The 22451-nt window shown below is 44.5% G+C and overlaps 1 protein-coding gene across 2 annotated transcripts in view; it reads right to left on the bottom strand.

The window, feature by feature from the left end:
* Positions 1-22451, bottom strand: part of TENT4B (terminal nucleotidyltransferase 4B) — a 134694-nt gene that overhangs the window by 73432 nt on the left and 38811 nt on the right. For both annotated transcript variants that reach the window (XM_082270885.1, XM_082270886.1), the window contains exons 2-3: positions 14157-14280; positions 4458-4504 (exon numbers count right to left, since the gene is read on the bottom strand). In XM_082270885.1, coding sequence (XP_082127011.1) covers positions 4458-4504; positions 14157-14280 — 171 coding nt within the window. The remainder of the gene's footprint in view (positions 1-4457; positions 4505-14156; positions 14281-22451) is intronic.

A 22451-nucleotide genomic window follows, 5' to 3' on the forward strand; every position in this document is an offset into this window, starting at 1 on the left:
TGAGGGCATGTAGCAGTTTAACTTTTGTAGTCTGGCCAGAGTTTCACTTTACAGAGAGCCAATCAATGTGCTGCTTTTACCTGCAGCATTCTCTTGTTAGCCCAAAGGGGCTTAATGATGTGTCCCCAGGAAGGGGTACCTTGATGCCATTTGCTAACCGTAATTGAGTTTTATGGCGCTGGGTGTCTTTTGACCGAGGAAAAAAAAAAAAAGTGATGCTGGACTTACGGGCAGTGAGCTTGGGGGGCACAGGGCCAGAGTGAGTGTAAGAATTGCTGCCAAAGCTAGTTTGTATATTAAAGCAGATGTAAAGTTGCTTTGGTAACAAGTTCTGAAAGATAGGTTCTTCCCCCCCCCCCCCCCAGTATGCGTCTGTCATAGGCGTTTCCATTTGCCTGTTAGCACTCTTAATGGTTTGTGTACACTGAGCCACTCATGCTCCGCGTAGTCTCAGCAGGATTCTGGGCCGGGACAAACCAACTCCCAAGTGCATGTGAGGGACTTATGCCATTCGAACTAATCAAGATGGCTGAAGACTGAAAGTGGAAGATGACCGGGTGAAGACAGAAGAGCCCAATGGAGAGGATGTGATCATGGACACTGGAGGGCTGAAGGGATCTTTGCCATATTGGTTACCTATTTTTACATCTCATTTAGGAGTGTATCTGGAGTCAACTGAAGCAACAGAAGTCATATACACATTGTACTGATACCTTTCATTTTCACCCCAACCTGCATTTTACAGCAGTTAAATACAAATATAACTGAGAAGTCCGCAAAGAACTAGAGTTTGACCAATATGTCCAAAGTATTCTAACCGCCCCGGTCAGGCACATATTTATTAAAGTCTTAACAGAAAGGAGATCAGGAAAGAGACAGGGCAGTCTTACAATTGCATTAACAGGGAGAAAGTCAGAAACCAAAACTGAGTATCTTAGGCCCCTTTCATACAGGCCGATCCGGTTTCACAGACTCAGCTAGCTCAGCAGGGATCGCTCCAATGAGCCCCACTGAGCAGGCAGATGACAGGTCCATCTCTGCTCACTGTGCAAAGGCAGACCTGTCAAGAGTCTCGCTCTACTCTATAGGGAGATTGGATGAAAATATAACAGCATGTCTGTTTTCATCCAATCCGACAAGCTAGACGGATAGCGAACATATCGCCATCCATCTGTTTTCAGCAGATATTGTCAGATCAGATGCCAGACAGGTGTCAGCATACACGTCCGCTGACATCCACCTCACCATAGGAGTAGAATGGGTGGCTCAATCAGGTCTGCCTGAAATACGGACAGGCGGACCAGATTGGTCTCATCGTGTGAAAGGGGTTTAATAGAGAATGGCTTAATAACCAAAAAAAAAAAAAGCCACCTCAAAAAAAAAAAAAAAAAAAAAAAAAAACAGAAAAAAAATGGATTTTTGTCTTACTGTAAAATCCTTTTCTCTGATGTTCAATGATGGACACATCTTCATTGACCATTGGGTTATGCTGCTCTCCTTAGGAGTAGGACACTAGGCGGAAGAGAGTTAAATAAGCTTGACTAGGCCCCTGCGGTAGTCCCAGTGTACTCCCACTTCCGGCTATATGATCCCAGTTTAGTAACAAGCAGCATCTGAAGAATACATAACCCAACTCCACAGAGGGGGTGGGTGCTGTGTCCGTCAATGAACATCAGAGAAAAGGATTTTACGGTAAGACAAATATCCAGTTTACCCTTTCGTTTATTGAAGGACACAGGTTCATATCTTCATTGACCGTTGGGAGGGAAACAACAAAAAAACAGAATTCCCAAAAAGGGCTAAACATAGCCAACCAGGTAACCAAAGAGCCCAACCAGAAACAACTGGAGCCCACCTACAAGGGGGAAAAAAAAAAAAGCACCCTCAAGAGGCCTCTGCAACAGCTGTCTGCAAAACTTTGCAGCAAAAAGCAGCATCCGCAGAAGCCAGGACTTCCAACTTGTAAAACTGTGTTAATGTGTGCTCAGATGACCAGATGGCCACCTTGCAAACCTGGACCACTGACACTTGATGATGGAAGGCCCAGGGGGCATTAAGCGCCCTCGTAGAATGCGCCTTAACAGGGAAAGGATGAACCTGACCCTTAATGGAATAAACCTGGCACCACCGTCTGCCTGATCCATATGGAAATGGCCGCAGCAGATGCAGCCTGCCCCTTACAAGAACCATCCCTAGGGACAAAAGGAGGAATCTGATTTGCGAATAGTCCAAGTCGCCGCCAGGTACACCCTGATGGCTCAAACCACATCCAGGGAATGTACAGCAATCTCTCTTGGATGTTTTGGCTTCGGACACAGCAAAGGCAACACAATGTCCTCATTCAAGTGGAAACCCGAGAGGACCTTAGGAAGAAACTGACAGTGACAGAGAACCACTTTGTCCCTGTGAACCACTAGGTAAGGCGAACAACAGGACAACGAAGCCAGTTCGGAAACCCTGCGTGCAGAAGTAATAGCCACCAAGAAGGCCACCTTCTGTGATTGAGTCAGTAGAGGAATCTCACAAATATTTTCAAATAGCGTTTTTTGAAGAACCGACAGCACCAGATTAAGATCCCACGGAGGTACAGGGAACCTTACCGGAGGAGCCAAAATGGCGAACACTCTGCACGAAAGTGTGCACCAAGGATTTTGTGGCATCGGGAAAAAATTGCCAAGACTGAAATCTGGCCCTTCATGGTGCCCAGAGCCAAACGCTGATCTACACAACTTTGTAGAAACTCCAGCAGATGCAATACCGAAAAGGAACGGGGGGAACCCTCCAAGACTCAAACCAAGTAATGTACACCTTCCAAACTACGATAAATCTTCAGAGAAGTAAATTTTTTAGCTCTTAACTGAGTAGGAATCACCGAATTGGATAACCCTCTATCCTTCAGTACCTGGCTTTCAATAGCCAGGCCGTTAAAGCCAGCGACTGTAAAACAGGATGGAAGATCGGTCATTGAGACAAAAGATCCTCTGAGAGGTAGCTGCCAAGGAACATCAGCTACCAGGCCCGCGTACCAGGATCGTCAAGGCCAATCCAGGGCCACCGGAATTACTGGAATCCCTTCCTCCTCGATTCAGGGCAGAAGTCTCGGCAAAAGCGGTAACAGAGGAAAGGCATAGACTAGATGATAATGGCCACAAAGCGCCACTAAAGCGACTGCCAGGAGGATTTTGAGACCTTGACACAAACGTCTGAACCTTCTGGTTGAGGAGAGAGTACACATCGGGAGTCCCCCACAGGAGAAAGAAGTTAAAACACCTCCAGGTGAAGGGACCAAATCGCCCGGACTCAGGGCCTGCCGACTGAGGTAGTCTGCCTGCCAATTCCGCCCCCCTGGAATGTGCACAGCAGAGAGGGCTGGAACCTACTGTTCTGCCCACCTTAGAATGCCAGACACTTTGGCCGCAAGGGCACTCTTTGTGCCCCCTTGATTGAAATATTCCACTGACAGGCAAAGCCTGATCACCCGAATTTCCAGGATGTTGATAGAAAGACTGGACTTCAGGAGGTACGCTGCGACTCAGGCCGTGACCCAGTCGGGTGTGTCCTCATAAGGCCTTTCACTCACCAGCCAGCCCCCGTCCTGTGGGGTTATGTCGCGGCCGACTTAGCGCGGAGCTGCAGTCTGCACGCGTTCGCTGGCAAGACTGGGGAGACCGTAAAGATCTAGGGTATCCAGCGCATCAGCCAGTCCGGCAGTTGATTATAGTTCTCACTGGAACAGACTTGATTGGAGAGAAAAAAAAAAAAAAAAAGAAGGAAAAAATGCTAGGCCCAAAGATCCCAGCAAGGAGATAGGTCCTTAGGCCTGACAAGGTAGAGAAAAAAAAAAACTGAAATCCAATATAGCAGAAGTGGGAGTATACCCCCTGTGACTACCCTAGGGGCGTAGTCAAGATTTTTAAACCATTTTCCACCTAGTGTCCTACTAAGGAGAGCAGCATAAGCCAACGGTCAATGAAGATATGAAGCTGTGTCCGTCAATGAACGAAAGAGAAATCAGTTTTTTTTTTTTTTTTAATTTATAAAAAGACCACCACCTAAACTAGTTGGTAAGAAGATCTTGACACCGATAAGGTATTTTAGGTACAATATTTGTTGTACGCCTTTTGCATACTGCAGCTTGAAAGCTCAGTAAAGCTTTTTTTTACTGAGCTAAAATACAGCCTATAAATTGTAATGTGCCTATGCACACAAGCGCGTAAACAAGTGCTGTGCATTCTTTAGTAAAAATAACAAAAAAAAAAAAAATCAGCTTTTTTTTGGTTAGCAAATGTGCACAAATGTCAATTTAAATATTGCGCAGAACTAGAACACATTTCCACACATTTGATTGAAAATACATACAAAAAAAAGTCTGAAAATGAAGATGTTTAAACAGGAGTATCAAGTGCATGAGATCTAATGCATGCAAAGATAAAATGAACACAAACTATACAACTTACCTGGTGGGCAAATAAAGTCCTGTTTTGAAACTCCCAAATATTTGAACCTGAAAAATAAATATTACACAGTCAAGAAAATTGCATTCCTTTACCAATGGCAATGTTAGTTGCGATGGACAGGTGTCATGATCCACGGAACAAGGGAAAGATTCATACAGACCTGATACCCCTACAACTCAATGAAACCATGCTTCCTATCTCCTAAAGAGTGAATGTATTCACAGTCACTGGAAGTGAGGAGCAGATAATTAATGGTTTGAATTGCTTCAGATGGGACAGTAATATTTGTCAGCAATATCTTCATATAGAAATATGAAGATTTATTCCCACTTTACACTGGGAGACTTTAGACTGTTATAGACCATTGCCATGAAGTCTGACTTCTAGATAATGTGTATTCCGTGTGCTTGTCTGAGAGAGACACACACAGACGGTCATTGGCAGACTTCCCTAATGTTTGCATATTGGGAGGGAATGTGGATTGTGTCTGTCCCATTGTTAAATGTTAATGACCTCACATTGTTCTGTCCAGATGGCTAGATAATTAGTTTTAAAAACCAGCCAGAGGGGAGGGATTGTGTACACTGTATGGGAATGACTGAGTGTAAAACTCTGTTTCTAGTGGATTGTGAATGTCATGTCCTGTCCCCAACAAGGTCTACCTTGGCGGTAACTAGGGATGCACCGAAATGAAATTCTTGGCCAAAGCCGAAGCATAATGAAATGCTTGGCCGAAGGCCGAATACCGAACGCGGTGTTAGGGGGCACTCTGATGGGCACATTTTATGTTAGGGGGCACGCTGATGGGCACATTTTATGTTAGGGGGCACGCTGATGGGCAAAACAAAACATTTAAATCAGCGTTGCTCTTAACATAAAATATGCCCATTAGTGTGCCCCTTAACATAAAATATGCTCATCAGCATGTCCCTTAGCATAAAATAAGGGGCACGCTGATGGCCACCTTTTATGTCAAGGGAGCACTCTGTTGGGCACATTTTTTTACTTTTAAGGGGCACTTTATAGGGCACTCTAAGGAGCATGGCAACATATGGCAAAATATGCCAGTCTGCACACTAATGCTTGTGCAGCTACCGTATTCTCCCCCAAATGTGCTCCACATACCTGAACTGCAGCCAGGTCGGAGCCAAAAGCCGCGAACAGGGGGGCGGGGCGTGCACATAGTGTCACGTCCTAGTTCGCTGGACCGAGTGTGAAGGAGCCGCAGTCAGGAGCAGGGGGCGGGACGCGCGTGTGACGTCACACCCCCTACTCGCGGCCGGACAGGACACCGGCGGCATTTGAGCAGGGAGCCGGGAGCCGCAGTGAAGAAGGGGACTGAAGGACTCCTAGGTAGCGGGCTCGTGGTCCGGGCAGAAGCATCAAGCGGGCCGCCATTTAGTCACCGCCGCTGACATTGTTCGGCACAAATTTATTCGGCCTTTTTACTTATTCGGCCGAACACCGAAAGTGCGTTTTTTGCTATTTTCGGCCGAATAATGTTCGGTTGCCGAACATTCGGTGCATCCCTAGCAGTAACCTTGTGGGGGAAAACGGTATAAAAGAACAGTTGTACCAAATAAATTTAGAGTTCTATTTCACCCTCAATCTAGAGTCCTGTCTCTCATTGGGGTTACCTGCTACAAGGGATTGCTATGCTCTTCATACTCCCTTGGATAATCACTAATCTCTTGTAAGAGCTTGTGTAAGAGCCTGTTTCTGCTTCACTCTCTGGGGAAAGAGGTTCACCCACGGGAACCTGGAGCCTTGTCCTAGGTCCAGGGTGGGTAGGAGACGGCGAGACCCCAACCAAGCTGCAGCAGTTTGTGGGGTCTGACGTGGTTATGGTGTGTGGTGGAGTACTTGGAGCCCTCAGGAAGCGCTAGGAGGATCCGTCAATGGAGGTACCCGGTCGGGGTGCCGGTGGATCTGTTACAGTGAATAAAGAAAAAAATAATTTCTCACGTCTCAATAATATATACTTTAAAGCCTTTGTAGAAGTAAAAAAAATTGAATCCTCTATGGGCTGTCTTACTCTGACATACCAAAGGGGAACCTTCCCTGCTGGTAGAACACAAGGATTACTGCTAGCAGCTATAGCCACTGCCAGTAATCGCATGCAAAAAATGAATGGATCCACTTTAGCACAATCAGACTGTCTATACATGGATGGAAATTCAGCCAGTCCGTGTTACAGCCTATAAACTCCTTAATATCGTATAAGCTTAAAAAAAAAAAAAAAAAAAAAAAAAAGATAAACTATATATTCTGTAATTAGCATTATATATTTTGAATCCTGTAATCATGTCTATGTAAATGGTTAAAAAGTAGCCACTTGGCTCTGATATTATGAGCACAACACTGAACACAGACTAGAGAAAGACAAGGAGAGAGTTGTCTGCGGAGATCAGACAGCAAATTGCAGACCAGCATGTAAAAGGTAAAAGCTTTAAAAACCATCTCCAAGCAGCATTAAAATACTGCATGTAACAGAATCGCGTACCCTTTCCATGCAGGCCTTATCTGCCTGGCACTGTAGAGCCACTGAAAGGAAAGGGACAATACAGCCAAAACAAAAACATATGACTTGCAGGTCAGCATTCTGTAAATGCCATTCCCCTGTCCACTGGACTGACCTTTCTGGCCTGTGAATGTTCATTAGAGCGTGTGGTGGCTGCAAGCGTGAAGGTAAAAGAAATGGACTTCTAAAAGCAATAGGAGTTTGGTGGCACAGAAAGAATACCAGGTAGCCTACTGAAAGGCAAAGCCACAATTAAAGATAGAATATATTTTAACATCTTTCACATATTATGGGCAATTAAAGGGGAAATGTGTCAGTTTTGTGGCATAAAGTATATTTTCTGTGCACCAACACCACAAAATGGCATTAAAAGTGCTATGTGACAGTTTCTATAAACATCCAATCGCATGCACCAAAATAATGAAACACTAGCACCAATGGTCTAATTAAAACAACACTTTAACCACTTAAGGACCGGGCCCATTTCTAAAACTTGTTTACAAGTTTTTTTTTCAGCAGAGGCCCTAGAGAATACAATGGAGATTGTTGCAATATTTATCACACCGTATTTGCGAAGCGGTCAAACGCAATTTTTTTTTTTTTTAAAGAATTCACTTTTTTTAATAGAAAAAAAAAAAAATATAGAAAAAAAAGTTAGGCTAACTTTACTGTTTTTTCCTAACGTGAAAGAGAATGTTAGGCCGGGTGAATGGATACCCAACATGCAATTCTTCAAAATTGCGCACGCTCATGGTATGGCGACAAACATTGGTACCTAAAAATCCCCATAGACGACACTTAGAGTTTTAGGGATAAAAAAGATTTGGTCAGAGTGCCACTTATCTCAACGCCACCAATTCAGATACTCCCTGGGCAGAAGGGATAGCAACCAAAAAGGCAACCTTCTGAAAAGGAGGTTTTTGAAGAACAGATAATACCAGATTCAGATCCCATGGAGGTAGCAGAGACAGTCTCGGAGGAGCCATATGGTGCACTCCCTGAATGAAAAGTACGAATCGAAGCATGCATAGCCAACGGGTGTTGAAAATATATAGCCGACACTTGGCCCTGATAGTGCCGAAAGCCAACCGCTGTTCAACCCCTTCTTGCAGAAAGGCCAAAACCCTAGATACTTAAAACAAGCGAGGGTGCACCTTCAGCGAGTCACACCAGGAAATGTACGATTTCCACCAGTGGCGGCTGGTCAATAAGGGGTGCAGCCCCCCCCCCCCCCCAGGCTAGTCACATCCGTAACATCAGCATAAAGAAAAAAAAAAAAAAAGTGTACCTTTATTGGGAGCGGGGCACCTGACACATTGCTGGCTATGGAGAGGGTGGGGGATTTGGCATCATGCATCTTGTTCTTAGAAGCTGATTGGCATCCTTTCAGAGTGTCCTCGGGCGCAGAGCATTGCAAAGAACCCAAAGAGCCACCAACGCATCTGTGGCATCGACCAGAGGATCTCGAGACCTGGCTACGAACCTCTGCACCTTCTTGTTGAGACGAGAAGCAAAACAGACAGACCTCGGGTGTCCCCTACCGGACACACAGGAGATTAAACCCCCTTCGGATGTAGAGACCACTCCCCTTGATCCAACACCCAGTGACTCCTCAGGTAATCTGCCTGCCAGTTTTCCACACCTGGGATGTGCACAGCAGAGAGGGCTGGAACAAACTTTTCTGCCCAGACCAGAATCTTGGCCGCCAAGACACTTTGTGCCCCCCTGGTGATTGATGTAAGCTGCAGGTCGTGGCATTGTCCGATTGAATCCGAATCGGACAAACTTGTAGACAATTCATCCAGTGGCTCAGACAAAGCTTGATTGCTATGAGCTCCAAAACATTTATCGGCAGTTTGGACTCATTAACTGTCCAGGTTCTCTGGGCACAGAGCTTCCCCAGTACCCCGTCCCAGCCCAACAAAGGGAGGAAGGACTTGCCCTTCTTGTGTTGCGGCTCAGCCGAATCAATGTGTCAAAGAACTTTGGATCCTTGTTCCATTTGACAAGAATCTCTATTTGCAAAGGTCTGGTATAGAACGGAGCAACGGAACCGTCTCGAAGGTTGATACCATCAGACCCAAGGCCCGCATGCAAGTTGACAGAGAGGACAGATTGTTTGCCAACAAGAACTGGATTGCCCCCTGCAACTTCTGCAGCTTGCCAGGGGGGAGAAAGACCCTCGCCAAAGCTGAATCCAGAGTCAGACCCAGATAATCCAGTCTCAAGGAAGGTATTAGGGCTGACTTCTTGAAGTTGATGGTCCACCTGAACTCTTGCAGGGAGCAGACAGCGATCGTCAGGTCACTCATCAGGGCTGAACGAGAGTCTGCTCTCAATAAGAGATCATCCAGATACCCCAGTTCCGCAATTTCCCACTGGCGTATGGTGATAGTGTTCTTCAGTGACATTCACTTCTAGGTGTGCTAACCGCTCACCTTAGTACTGCAAGTAATACGCCTCTGGTCTTATTGCCAGTATGATTCATCCACTCCTGTCTCAGCTTGGCTGTGTTTCCAGCTCTCTGGGGGACTGCGGGTACTCTTTACACGGGTATTTTTCAACTCCCTGGGGTACTGCGGGTCTTTCTTACACCGTTATATCCGTTCATCTGCCTCGTATTTACTACCTCTCAAAATAATGGGGCAATTATGATGTAGTTGTCTTTGGCATGTATTTAAAAAAACAAAACATAGTAACTCACAATCAAAACTGCTTTCTGCTGCTCGTTTGTATGCCTTGGGACTCGTTCCTGTGCCCCATAACGTCACTTCCGGTAGTGTGCTGCCGTGTACGCCCTACGCGTTACATCATGATACCACTTGACTTAATCAGGGGATCAAAGGGTAAAGCCACAAAAAATGGCTGTCCATGCATTTCAATGGGAGAAAAAGCATAAATCTGCAGCAAAATTGCAGCCCCCACAGCGCGCCATGTGGTCTCCCAGACCCAGAGAGTGGGGTCCCACACAAGAGGCATCAGGCTACCAGGAGGACAAGGCCACCCCTGCATAAAAACGCCACCACAATATTGCGGCGGCATTATCTCTCTCTCTCTCTCTTATATATTAGGGATGCACCGAAATTTCGGCAACCGAAATTTTCGGACGAAAACAGGCTTATTCCATTTCGGCCGAAAAAGGGTTAAAGATAGGGATGCACCGAAATGAAATTCTTGGCCGAAGCCGAATAATAATGAAATGTTTGGCCGAAGGCCGAATACCGAACGCGGTGTTTCGCATTTTTTCCATTTATTTTGCCAATTTTTTGTCCTCTCTCTCGTCCTCTCACTCTCTCTCTCTCTCTCTCTCTTGTCCTCTCATGTCTCTCTCTCTCTCTTGTCCTCTCATGTCTCTCTCCCTAAATGTTACTGTAGGGAATGGGATTCAGTGCACACTGCAGCCTTGTACCATAGGGTTAATGTTAGTGACACTGTAGGGATTGGGAAGGATGCTGGGAATGGAAATCAGGAAGCATGCAGGCAGCCTTGTAAATTTTAATTGCAGATACAGGGCACTGGGCAGGTCAGGGTTAATGTGGTAACATCAATTACTCAGCGACAGTCAGTCAGTGTGGACTCGATCAGATTATACAGTGCCAGACAGTCTCTCATAGTGGTGGTAGTAGGAGGCTGGAGGTGGACTAGTAGGAGCCTGGAAAGCAGCACAGCCGCATACATACATTACTCACTAGTGCACTGCAGCCCGCCCCACACATTCAGTGAGTCTTACTCTCCTCCCTAGTTTTTTCAATGGCACATTCAGGAAGCCAATCACGCCGTGAGTAGCGGCACAGCGGAACCAATCAGGTGTGCAGGCACGCGTGATTGGTTCGCTGTGCAGCTAATCACGGCGTGATTGGCTTCCTGAATGTGCCATTGAAAAAACTAGGGAGGAGAGTAAGACTCACTGAATGTGTGGGGCGGGCTGCAGTGCACGAGTGAGTAATGTATGTATGCTCACCGCTGAAGTGTCCCGGCTTCCCCTGCCTAACACGGAAGTCTGTGAGTCCTCCTGTCCTCCTCCGAGTCCCTTCCCCCTGTAAATATCGTGACCTCGGCGATATGAATATCGCCTACGGCCACAGAACGATAGTCGATATCATATCGACTATCATTCAGCCCTATTGTTCGGCACAAAATTATTCGGCCTTTTGACTTATTCGGCCAAACACCGAAAGTGCTATTTTTTCTATTTTCGGCCGAATAATGTTCGGCCGCCGAATAATTCGGTGCATCCCTAGTTAAATATGCCGATATTAACCACTTTACCGCTGAGTACTGGAATAGTACTGCGGCAAAGTGGCACGATCCCGTCTGACGAAGTAGACCTACGTCGCCAGACTCCTCCCCCTGTAGGCGTCGCTCGTGCGCGGCCGGAGGCGCGCTCCCGCTGTTTTCATTCACAGCGGGAGTCGGGCCAGGGGAGGAGCAGCGGCGATAGCCGCTGTTCTGCCCCGATCGTCGGGGAATCCAGTTTGGAGATCCGCCCGCCTGTGTAAACAGAGCGGGCGGATCTCCTCAGTGACAGGGAGTGACAGATCGGAGTGTTCAGCATAGCTGGACATCCGATCTGTCCCTGTCTCACACAGTCACCTCCCCCCACACACGTTAGTAAGCACCAGGCATACATTAACCCCTCCCTCTCCAATAAAATTAACCCCTTCCCTGCCAGTGTCATTTTTACAGTAACAGTGCATATTTATAGCACTGATCACTGTAGTAATGTCACTGGTACCCCCAAAAGTGTCAAAAATCTCAGTCAAGGGTCCGATCTGTCCGCCGCAATGTCGCAGTCCCGGAAAAAAAAAAAAAAAAAAAAAAAAAAAAAAAAAAAATCGCAGATTGCCGCCATTACTCGTTAAAAAAAAAAAAACCCCAAAAATGACATAAACCTTTCCCTTTGTTAGTAAACGCAATAACTTTTGCGCAAACCAATCAAAATACGCTTATTGCGATTTTTTTTACCAAACATAGGTAGCAGAAAACAAATTGGCCAAAAATTTTTTAAAAAATTGTTTTTTACATCTTTTTGGGGGGGAATTTCATATAAAAAAATGTGAAAAATATTGTTATTTTTTCAAAATAAACGCTCTTTTTTTGTTTATAGCGCAAAAAGTAAAAATCGCACAGGTGATCAAATACCACCAAAAGAAAGCTCTGTTTGTGGGAAAAAAAGGACATAAATTTCGTTTGGCTAAGGTGTTGCATGACCGCGCAATTGTCAGTTAAAGTCGCACAGCGCCGAATCGCAAAAAGTGGCCCAGACGTAAGACAGCAAAATGCTCTAGTGGTAAAGTGGTTAAAGATGGCCACCGCGGGCGCAGCACAGGTTTCAAGAGACCCGCCTCTGGCCGGCGGCCCGCCTCCCAATGATGTCACTACTACTGCGATCTGTGCATGAATGAACTAACACACGGGGCGGGCAGGTAAGCGGCTGCTAATAGCTGTAACTATGTGAGCGCTTCACTTCCCTATCAGGCGGGTATCTCCTCTGACAGGGAAGTGAAACGCTCACATAGTTTTAGCCATTAGCGGCCGCTCGCCCGCCCGGTGTGTTAGTTCATTCATGGACAGATCGTAGTAGTAGTGACATCACCGGGAGGCGGGCCGCTGGCCAGAGGCGCGTCGTTTGAAAGGAAGGACACTGGAGGAGCAGAGTAAGGAGATTGCATACTTGATATGGGGAGGGGTGCTGTACTGCCGAGAGGGACGCTGAGGCTGGGGGGGGGGGGGGGGGGGAGCTGAGGCGAGCTTACCAATGGTATCTAGTATTATGCTGCATGAGGGGGTTAATGTATTGCCACTGCTGGTCACTGATGCATTAGTGACCGACCAGTGGCAGTTAATTAACCCCTTTGTGCTGCATTAGTGCAACCAGTATCAGTGCCACCAGTGTTAATTACCACTGATACTGGTTGCACTAATGCAGCACAAAGGGGTTAATTAACTGCCACTTGACGGTCATTAATGCATCAGTGACCAGCAGTGGCAATACATTAACCCCCTCATGCTGCATAATACAAATACCATTGGTAATTAAATTAACCACTTGCCAACCCGTCACAGTACATGTACTGCAACAGGGTGGCAGCGGTGTACGTCGCTGCCTGTTTTTTGTGTATGCCCCTGTTCTATTTTAAAATTATTTAGGGGAAAAAGTCATTTTCAGTTTTCGGCCAAAGGCATCCTGCATTTTCGGTTCAGAATTTTCATTTCGGTGCATCCCCAATATATATATATCCCTCAAATTTTACACTTGCCTGCTCGCATTTTGCAAGTGGAAAAATGATTGATGGCGAGAGAGGAGAGGAAGGGGGACCGGATAATCAGAGCGGGGATCGCTGCACTGTAACATCTTTCATTTGAATTGCCGGGCGCTCAGCTTCACACGCAGTCCCGCCTCCTGGTTCAGCCTCTTTGATAGACAGAACACCGTCGGTAGGTGTGACATCTATCATAGGAGCCGAGCCAGGAGGCGTGACTGTGTGTAAAGCTGAGCGTCCGGCAATTCAAATGAAAGATGTTACAGTGCAGCGATCCCCACTCTGATTATCCGGCCCCCTTTCCTCTTCCTCTCTCTTCCCCTGCATTGGTGAGGTTGTGATGACGGGCACAGGTTAGGCTGCAACTATGGGCACTGCGCTGGCGAGGCTGCAACTATGGGCACTGCGCTGGCGAGGCTGCAACTACGGGCACTGCGCTGGCGAGGCTGCAACTACGGGCACTGCGCTGGCGAGGCTGCAACTACAGGCACTGCGCTGGCGAGGCTGCAACTACAGGCACTGCGCTGGCGAGGCTGCAACTACAGGCACTGCGCTGGCGAGGCTGCAACTACAGGCACTGCGCTGGCGAGGCTATAATGGACACTGCGCTGATAAGGCGGCTGCATTCGTGGGCACTGCGCTGATGAGGCTGAATTTGTGGCCACTGGTGAGACTGCATTTGATTTGTTCTGAGTTTAAAGCTGTTTATTTTCAATTTCAGCTTTTTTCCTGAAATTTCTCTCCTAAAATTTAGGTGCGTGTTATACACCGATAAATACTAATATATATATATATATATATATATATATATATCTCTATCCACACATAAAAATTTGATGAAGCATTAAAAAAAAAAAAAAAAAAACACACATTCTAATAACTCGCTACAGATGCCAAGACCAGCATTATACTCACATCTGCACTTGGCCAAAGCTCCTTAATGACATTTTCAATCCTATTAACAACTTCCATCCGCATTCTTTCCTCTTCTGGCCTAGGGGACATGTATTTGTAGAAGTCGAGGATTTCTTCATGAAGACTGCAAAAATAATAGCACTTTTTATTGAACGTCAAAACCAAACCGTATTAAAAGCAACACTTTCTTATAAAATAATTTTGAACTTAAGTTTAGAGAAAAAAAAAAAAAATTAAAAAAGGAAGTTATCAGTTAAATATGAAGTCTTGCATATGAACGTGTCTAGACAACAGGTTGAGCTCCTAGCTGCTTTTTTTAGTTTTCGGGGCTGGTCCAAGAAACTTTGCTGGGGAAAATAAAACCTGTCACAAAGTTCAATAGCACAACAACTTTGCACACATCTACCGCTACACACAATAATTCCAAGTGTTTGATGAGCGTTAAGGCACGGTAATTCTGATACATGAACGCATATTCCATTACAGTTAATAACCTAATCTTAACGCCCTGCAACTGCCTGCCAGAGCATGCGAAGCATTACTATATAGACTTGAATGGGAGGCGTTGAAAGGCTTCAAATGCCTCAGACTCTACATGAGGCTTTCATTTTCAAGTAACGCGAAGCTAACTCTTATGTTTTCAAGTGTGAACAGCACTGTGTGCTGTCTATTCTATCTTGGGCATAGGCGTTTGAATGCGTGTAAACTCAGCTTAAAAAAAAAAAAAAATTACACGCATTTTGGGGATTAATTTTTTCCCCTCACTACTAGCCTGCAAAACATTGAACCCACGGTCAGTGGATCATGGTTCCTGACAAAACACAAATTATATCCTAAACAGGTGTAACCTGCTGACTAACCTGGAGTAAACCTTTAAAAAGATATGAACCTTAAGGGGGGCTGGTTTAAAGTGGAACCAAGGGAACACATAATATAGGCAGGTAAGTGTACTTTATTACATGTCTTCTCTGTATTAAAAAGCTGTCAGCAAGTGTATATTATTATATATATATATATATATATATATATATATATATATATATATATATATATATATATATATATATATATATATATATATATATATATATCAGGCCTCGACAAACCACGGGCGCCAGGTCGCATTTGCGACTAGAACTAGCGACCTGGCGCCTGGGGTGCCCTGCAGGAGGTGTCCTGTCCCTTTTGCGCCCCCACCTTCTTTCCCGAGTGCACGGACTTCCACGCCGTCCATAAATTGAGGCCCCCGGCTTTTCGGCCTTCTTCTGTGAGAGGAGAGGCTAGGCCCGCAGTGATGGCAAACCTTGGCACCCCAGATGTTTTGGAACTTCATTTCCCATGATGCTCATGCACTCTGTGGTGTAGCTGAGCTTCATGGGAAATGTAGTTCCAAAACATCTGGGGTGCCAAGGTTTGCCATCACTGGGCTAGGGGAACTGGTGCCCTCTTGTGGTGGCCGGGAGTAATGCATGTTCTCAATGCCTTCCCTCTCATCTGCTCTTTGGAAGGAGATGGGAAGTTTTTGCAGGCTTCATCTCTCTGTCCAGTTACCTTTGCTTAAAAGGTAAGTGGACAGGGAGTGTGGTTATTATTAATTTATTTTTTAAATTAAAAATAATAAAATATATATATATATATATATATATATATATATATATATATATATATATATATATATATATATATATATATATATATTTATTTTTTTTTCCCTCATCGCCATGCCACAGCTGAAGGCCCCTTTCACACGGGCTGTCTGATCAGGTCCGCCTGTCAGTTTCTCAGGCAGACCTGATCGGACCCTTAAGTCTCCTCTATGGAGCGGTAATCTGCCGCCATCTGATCCTGTCTGCCAAAAACAGACGGATGGTGGTTCTATTTTCTATCCATCCCGTGGATCGGATCAGATGGCATCAGATGGAAACAGACAGATAGTCTGTTTCCATCCGATTGCTCTGTAGAGGAGAGTGGGGTTCTAGTAGTGTTTATGTGTAAATTTAGTACGTTATTTTTTGGAAATAAAGCTTGGTTGGTTGTTTAAAAAAAAAAAAAAAAAAACTGGCTCCTAACTTTTTTTAGCTGGCTCCTAGATTTCAGGAAAATTTGTCAAGCCCTGTGTGTGTGTGTGTGTGTTATATATATTATATATATATATATATATATATATATATATATATATATATATATATATATATATATATATATATATATATATATATATATATATATATATATATACATATACATATACATATACATATACACACACACAAAAAGGCAAACCGTCGCCATTATTTTGGCTATTTGAACTAATAGAAAACCGAAGATTTTGAAAAAAGAAAAAAAAAAATTGCAAGTCTTTTTTCATAAAATTTAGGCCAAAATGCATTCCGTTACATTTCTTCTGTACAAGTATATAGAGTCTACAAAACAATATATACATTTGAAAAATCGATCAATCCTGATATACTGACACCTCATTTAATTTCTTTAGGCCCAAAAATGCTACGACAGAACAAATACACCCAAATAACCCCTTTTTGGAAAGTAGACAGTCCAAAGTATTTAGAAAAGAGGCATGGCGAGTTTATTGCCATATTGTTTTGTCATAATTATTTGGAAACAATAAAAAAAAAGTTAAATTTGTCTTTTTTTATGTACCGTCACCAATGCAGTACAGCGTGACCATATAACTGGTGTGGTGGTGATCAGAGACACTGACTGGTGACAGTATTTAAAACATTTTTCTTTCCTAACACACTGAGCAGAGCAGTAGTGTTACCATAGTAACACTGTACTACTCTGAGGAAGTGATCAGGATTTTTTTTTTTTTTAACATGATTCCATTTGTATAAACAACCATTTTTACTGAAGGAAACTGGTTCATTCAGTGTCTTTTGTTGTGCTTAGCTGTGATTGGCCAAAGCTAAAATTACATGGTACAGATGGACTGCAATTCGCCCTGTCTGTATCATGTGGTCATTGTGACCAATTACAGCTAGCAACGCAACTGTATACAATGGATGGAATGAAAGGAAACCATTCTTTGTTTACAACAGTCACGTAATCTCATGGTTTTGACAGCGGGCTGGTACAGTGATCAGACATCGGTTGTGTTTGGTGGACACAACCGGTGAGAGATGGCACTGCTGCGTGACCCCATGGCTGTGCAAAAGGCACGGTTCTGGGAGGACGATATAGGACGTCCTCCCAAAACAGTGCTTCGGCCTTGCCTTCATTTTACTATGGGCTGGACAGGAAGGCGTTAAATAGTATTAGAAACGTTTATTCTATAACTGAAATATGGCTAAAAAAAAAAAAAAAAAAAATTTCAGCTCAGCTAATTAACTTACAACAGAATTTAGTTAAATATTTTTATAAACCCTTTCCAAACCTGTTGGCACACATTACAAACAGGTTGCACAATCTCCTTAAATGGTAAAGCCATGAACAATTAATCTATTGCAGGTTACCAACTCTTAGATGTGGTGGCTGCATTCATTTTATTCTTAGGCTTTTTTTTTACCTTTTGGTGAAAACAGTAAGTCTATTATTTAAATCATTCACAATATGGCGACCTGTGGTTTTACACATTATATCAGTATTTAATCTGTTTTCAGTCAAGGCACCTTTTAGAATTGTGCACAATCTCAGGGCACAGCAGCCTGCGGTTAGTCACACCAGGAAGCGAGTTCCAGCGTACGCTTTCTTGCGCATTCCCATTCACTGCTTTTTCTTTTTTTTTTAGGCTGCTCTATGCTTGTGCATCATTAAGAATTGCACCTGCTCAAATCTGCAAAAAAGGTAGAGCATCTTTGTGTGGGGGAAAAAAAATGCACAATCTCATACAAGCTACGGCACTGCACTTGGTGTGAACCAGCACTAAAATGTATTTTTTAAGGCAAAGTGAAGTGGTCTGTAAGATATAAATACCACAGCACCTCAGTTGAATTACAATGCACTAGATAGAAACCTTACCAGATCTCCAGGGGGAAAAAAAAAAAAAGAAGGAATCTAAATACAGCCAGCACATTTAAAGTCCAACTCCAGGAAGGTGGAAAAAAAAAAAAAAAAAAAGAAATTGTGCTTTTTGACTTCCTGTAAAATCTAATTTCCCCTGAGTTAGTATAAAAAAAAAAAAAAAAAAAATAAAAAAAAAAAAAAAAAAAGACAAGTCCATCTAGCTCAAAAAAAAAAAAAAAAAAAAAAAAAAAAACAACACACAGTAAAGAAAACCTAACCATACAACCCCATATACAAAATCCTACACCCTCAGTTGATCCAGAGGATGTTCATTAGTAGAAACAGCTCTCCAGTATTTGGAACCACAGTGTTATATTGCCCCCTACAGGAGTAAGACTGGCAGGAAAAAAAGACTTTGCTACGCCTATGGTTAGGCCTAGGTGGTATACTTCCCCCCCCCCCCCCTCTCTGCTATAGGCCTTCAGTTTTGTAACAAGCAGTGTCAGAATTATTACAATTTCATAGAGGGGTGGTTGCTGTTTCCATCAATGGGATCAGAAAAACAGATTTTACGGTAAGTCAAAAATCCCATTTTCTTTTTCGTTCCCTGACGGACACAGCTCTCCAGTATTCAGAACCATAGGGACGCCCCCAAGCTGTGCCAAATATGAGGGGTGGGACAACAAAAATGCCAAGGCTAAACACAACAGCCAACCAGGTAAACAGGAAATAAAAAAATAAAAAAACACACCTGGAGCCCAACCTGAACAATACACCCCCAAAGAGGAAAAAGACACTCTAACCAGCAGCATGAAAAGTCCTGCGGCAAAAGGAAGTGCAGGTGCCAACACATCCACTTTGTAAAATTTAGTAAAAGTGTGCACCAACGACCAATCGGCCGCATTGCAAACCTGTGCCACTGACGCCTGATGACATAAGGCCCAAGAAGCACAAGGCGCCCAAGTAAAGTGCGTCGTTACAGGGAAAGGAGGAACCTGACTCCTGACAGAACAGGCCCGAGTCACAATCTGTCTGATCTTCTGGAAATAGTCGCAGAAGAAGCAAACAGCCCTTTTCGTGGCCCATCCGTGAAAACAAACAAACAGTGACACTGTTATCTGAAAAAAGACTCTATGGCTGCCAAATACACCCGAATCGTCAACCACATCTAAGGCATGCAAAGCAAAATTCCTTAGGAAGTTTGGGCCTGTGACACAGGGAAGGAAACACAACGTCTTCAATCAAATGGAAATCAGAGACTACCTTAGGAAGGAGTGACGGACATGGGCGAAGAACCACCTTATCTTTGTGGACCACCAAACAGGGCGTACCACAAAATAATGCCTCCAGCTTCAACACCCTGGGAACATAAGTAATATCTATCCAAAAAGGCCACCTTCTGGGACAGTTTAAGCAGGGGAATCTCCCAAATATTTTCAAAGGGAGGCTTTTGGATAACTGAAAGCACCAAATTCAAATCCCAAGGCAGTAGAGGATACTGCACCATTTGAATCAAATGTTGAACCCCCTGAATAAAAGTACGCACCAGGGAGTGCATGGTTAGGTGGTTGCTGAAAGAAGACCGCCAAGGTGACACCTGGCCCTTGATGGTACTCAAGGCTAACTTCTGCTCAACAACTCATTGAATTAATGTCAGAATCTGAGCCACTGAAAAAGAACGAGGGTGAAACTAAAAATAACTCACACCACGAAGTGTACGCTTTCCACACACGATGGTAGATCTTCCCTTTAGGTAGACTTCCTAGCCTTCAGCAGTGTCAGAATCACGGACCCAGGCAAACATCTATCCTTCAACACCTGACTTAACAGCCAGGCCATCAAAGCCAGTTTTCCACTTGTGGAATGTGTACGGCGGAGAGGGCTGGAGCCTGGAACGAAGCGTTTTTCCCACCAGAGAATGCAGGCCACTTCCAGGGCTGCCAACACACCCTTTATTCCACCCTGGCGATTAACATAAGCCACCGCCATGGCACTGTCCAAATTAACCCATACCAGAAGCCCCCGGAGTCGATCCGTCAAGTGATTCAGGCATAGCCTGATCGCCCAAAGTTCCAAGAAATTGATTGGTAGTCTGGACTCTTCCTGCGTTCAACAACCCTGAGCGGAGCTCAATCCCAGGACACCTCCCCACCCAGACAGACTGGCATCTGTGGTGGCCACTGTCCAATACAAGGGGAGAAAGGGTTTGCCGTGCCGAAGAGCCGGAGAGTAAAGCCACCTTTTGAAGGAGACCTTGCATGGAACTGTGCAAACGGAACCGCCTCAAAAAAGGTAGATCCCATCAGGCCCAGCACCTGCATGCAAGTCCGGAGGGAGGACCATCTGTTGGACAGCAGGAGATGAATTGCAGCGTGCAACTTCTGGAGTTTGTCCAGAGGAAGGAACACTGGCTAGAGCTGAATCCAGAGTCAGACCAAGATAATCCAATTTTCTGGATGGAATCAGAGCAGATTTCTGTTAATTTAGAAGCCAATCGATCTCCTTCAGGGTCTGTATAGTGATCTCCACGCCCATCAAGGCAGAAGAGGACACCGCTTGCAACAGCAAGCCATTCAGATAGCTCAGTACCACAATCCCCAACTGACGTGGCAATGCCAGAGCCGGGGCTGACGCTTTTTTGAAGACCGAGGAGCAGAGACGAGACCAAAGCATAACACCACAAACTGATTATGCTCTTCTGCAGCAAAAACTGAGAAAGCGCTGGTGCTGGGACCGATATTGGAATGTGCAGGTAAGCATCCTTGATGTTGATAGAGGCAAGAAAATCCCCTTTATGTATGGATGCCCCCCCCCCCCCCCCCACCGTGCGAATGGATTCTATTCTAAACTTCTGTACATGCACAAAGCAGTTCAGGGCTTTAAAGGTCCAGAATCCTTGCCCTCCTTTGGGACCGTGAACAGGTGTGAATAAAAACCCTGAAACCGTTCCAAGGCCTGAAGCGGGACAATAATAACCTAAAGCAGCAGGTCTTGTATCTCCCCAAAGAGAGCTTGCAATCAGTCCATGGACAGGTGCACGTTGGAAAGAAAACTTTTCCAGAGGGCAAGGACGAAACTGACTAGTAACAGGAGTATCCCTTCGTGGACCCACTCGCTGTTTACCAAGGAGGTCCATGGGCCCACAAACAAGCAAAGACGTCCCCCCACCCTAGGCACAGGTGAGAGCGCACCTTCATTTTGAAGGAGCCCTGTCCGTGGGTCTAGAGAATCCCGCTCTGGGCTTGCCCGACCAGGACCACTTGGAACCTCCCAAGGAGGACTAGAGCCAGACCAAATTTGACACACCTGCTCCCCGTTCACACCTGAGATCTTTTAACACTAACAAGTCACATGACACCAGAGAGGGAAAATGGCTAAATGGGCCCAATTTTGACATTTACACTTAGAGATGTATTCACTTTTGTTACCAGCGGTTTAGACATTAATGGCTGGGTGTTATTTTGAGGGGAAAGCAAATTTACACTGTTGTACAAGCTGTACACTCACTACTTTACATTGTAGCAAAGTCATTTCTTCAGTGTTGTCACATAAAAAGATATAATAAAATATTAACAAAAATGTGAGGGGTGTACTCACAAAATAACTCGCAAAATAATTTTGCTTTTCTATATTCTGTGTACTGTGGGAGACCAAATAAAGTGTTACTAAACCAAGAACCCTGCATTCACTATAAGTACATGCTTATACCTTTATACAGCTTACTGGACTGCAACACCACATCAATCAAGTTCACCTTGTGCTCCTATCCAGCAATTTAACACACTTGACTCCTCCCACCTCAGTACTTGAAACATGTTAGAATAACTACTCTGTAGAATGCAGCAACTCTCACACGTATAAAAAAAACACCAGCATTCAGTGTGCTCCAAGGTCAGCATGCACAGCCAATAGAACAATTCTGATGGGGCTGCAGCATTGGGCCTTCTTATCAAAAAGCTAAAGATCTGTTTTCTCAGCCTTATTCTACAGTTACAGATGTAGACCAACAGGTATGTCGTTCAATATAAAGAACATATGACTGCAGTATCAAACCATACACAAGTCTTTAAGGAACGTTAACTGAGTAGCCAAAAATTAAAAGTCAGTAGCTAGAAGTACTGAAGTTGTCGACTTTCAAAAAAAATACTTACTTATTGGGCAATTCAGGAGATGAATGATTTCCTGACCAATTACAGCTTCCCCCTACTGCACATATGCAAGATGTGCCAACTAAGCTAGACAGTCCTGAAGCATCCTGGAACATGTGACCTAAATAAATCTGAAAAAAAAATGTGACGCCGGGAGGGGGTGGACTGATCAGGTCATCCTTTC

Source organism: Pelophylax lessonae, assembly GCF_965119305.1.
Source record: "Pelophylax lessonae genome assembly, chromosome: 10".
Classification (NCBI taxonomy): domain Eukaryota; kingdom Metazoa; phylum Chordata; class Amphibia; order Anura; family Ranidae; genus Pelophylax; species Pelophylax lessonae.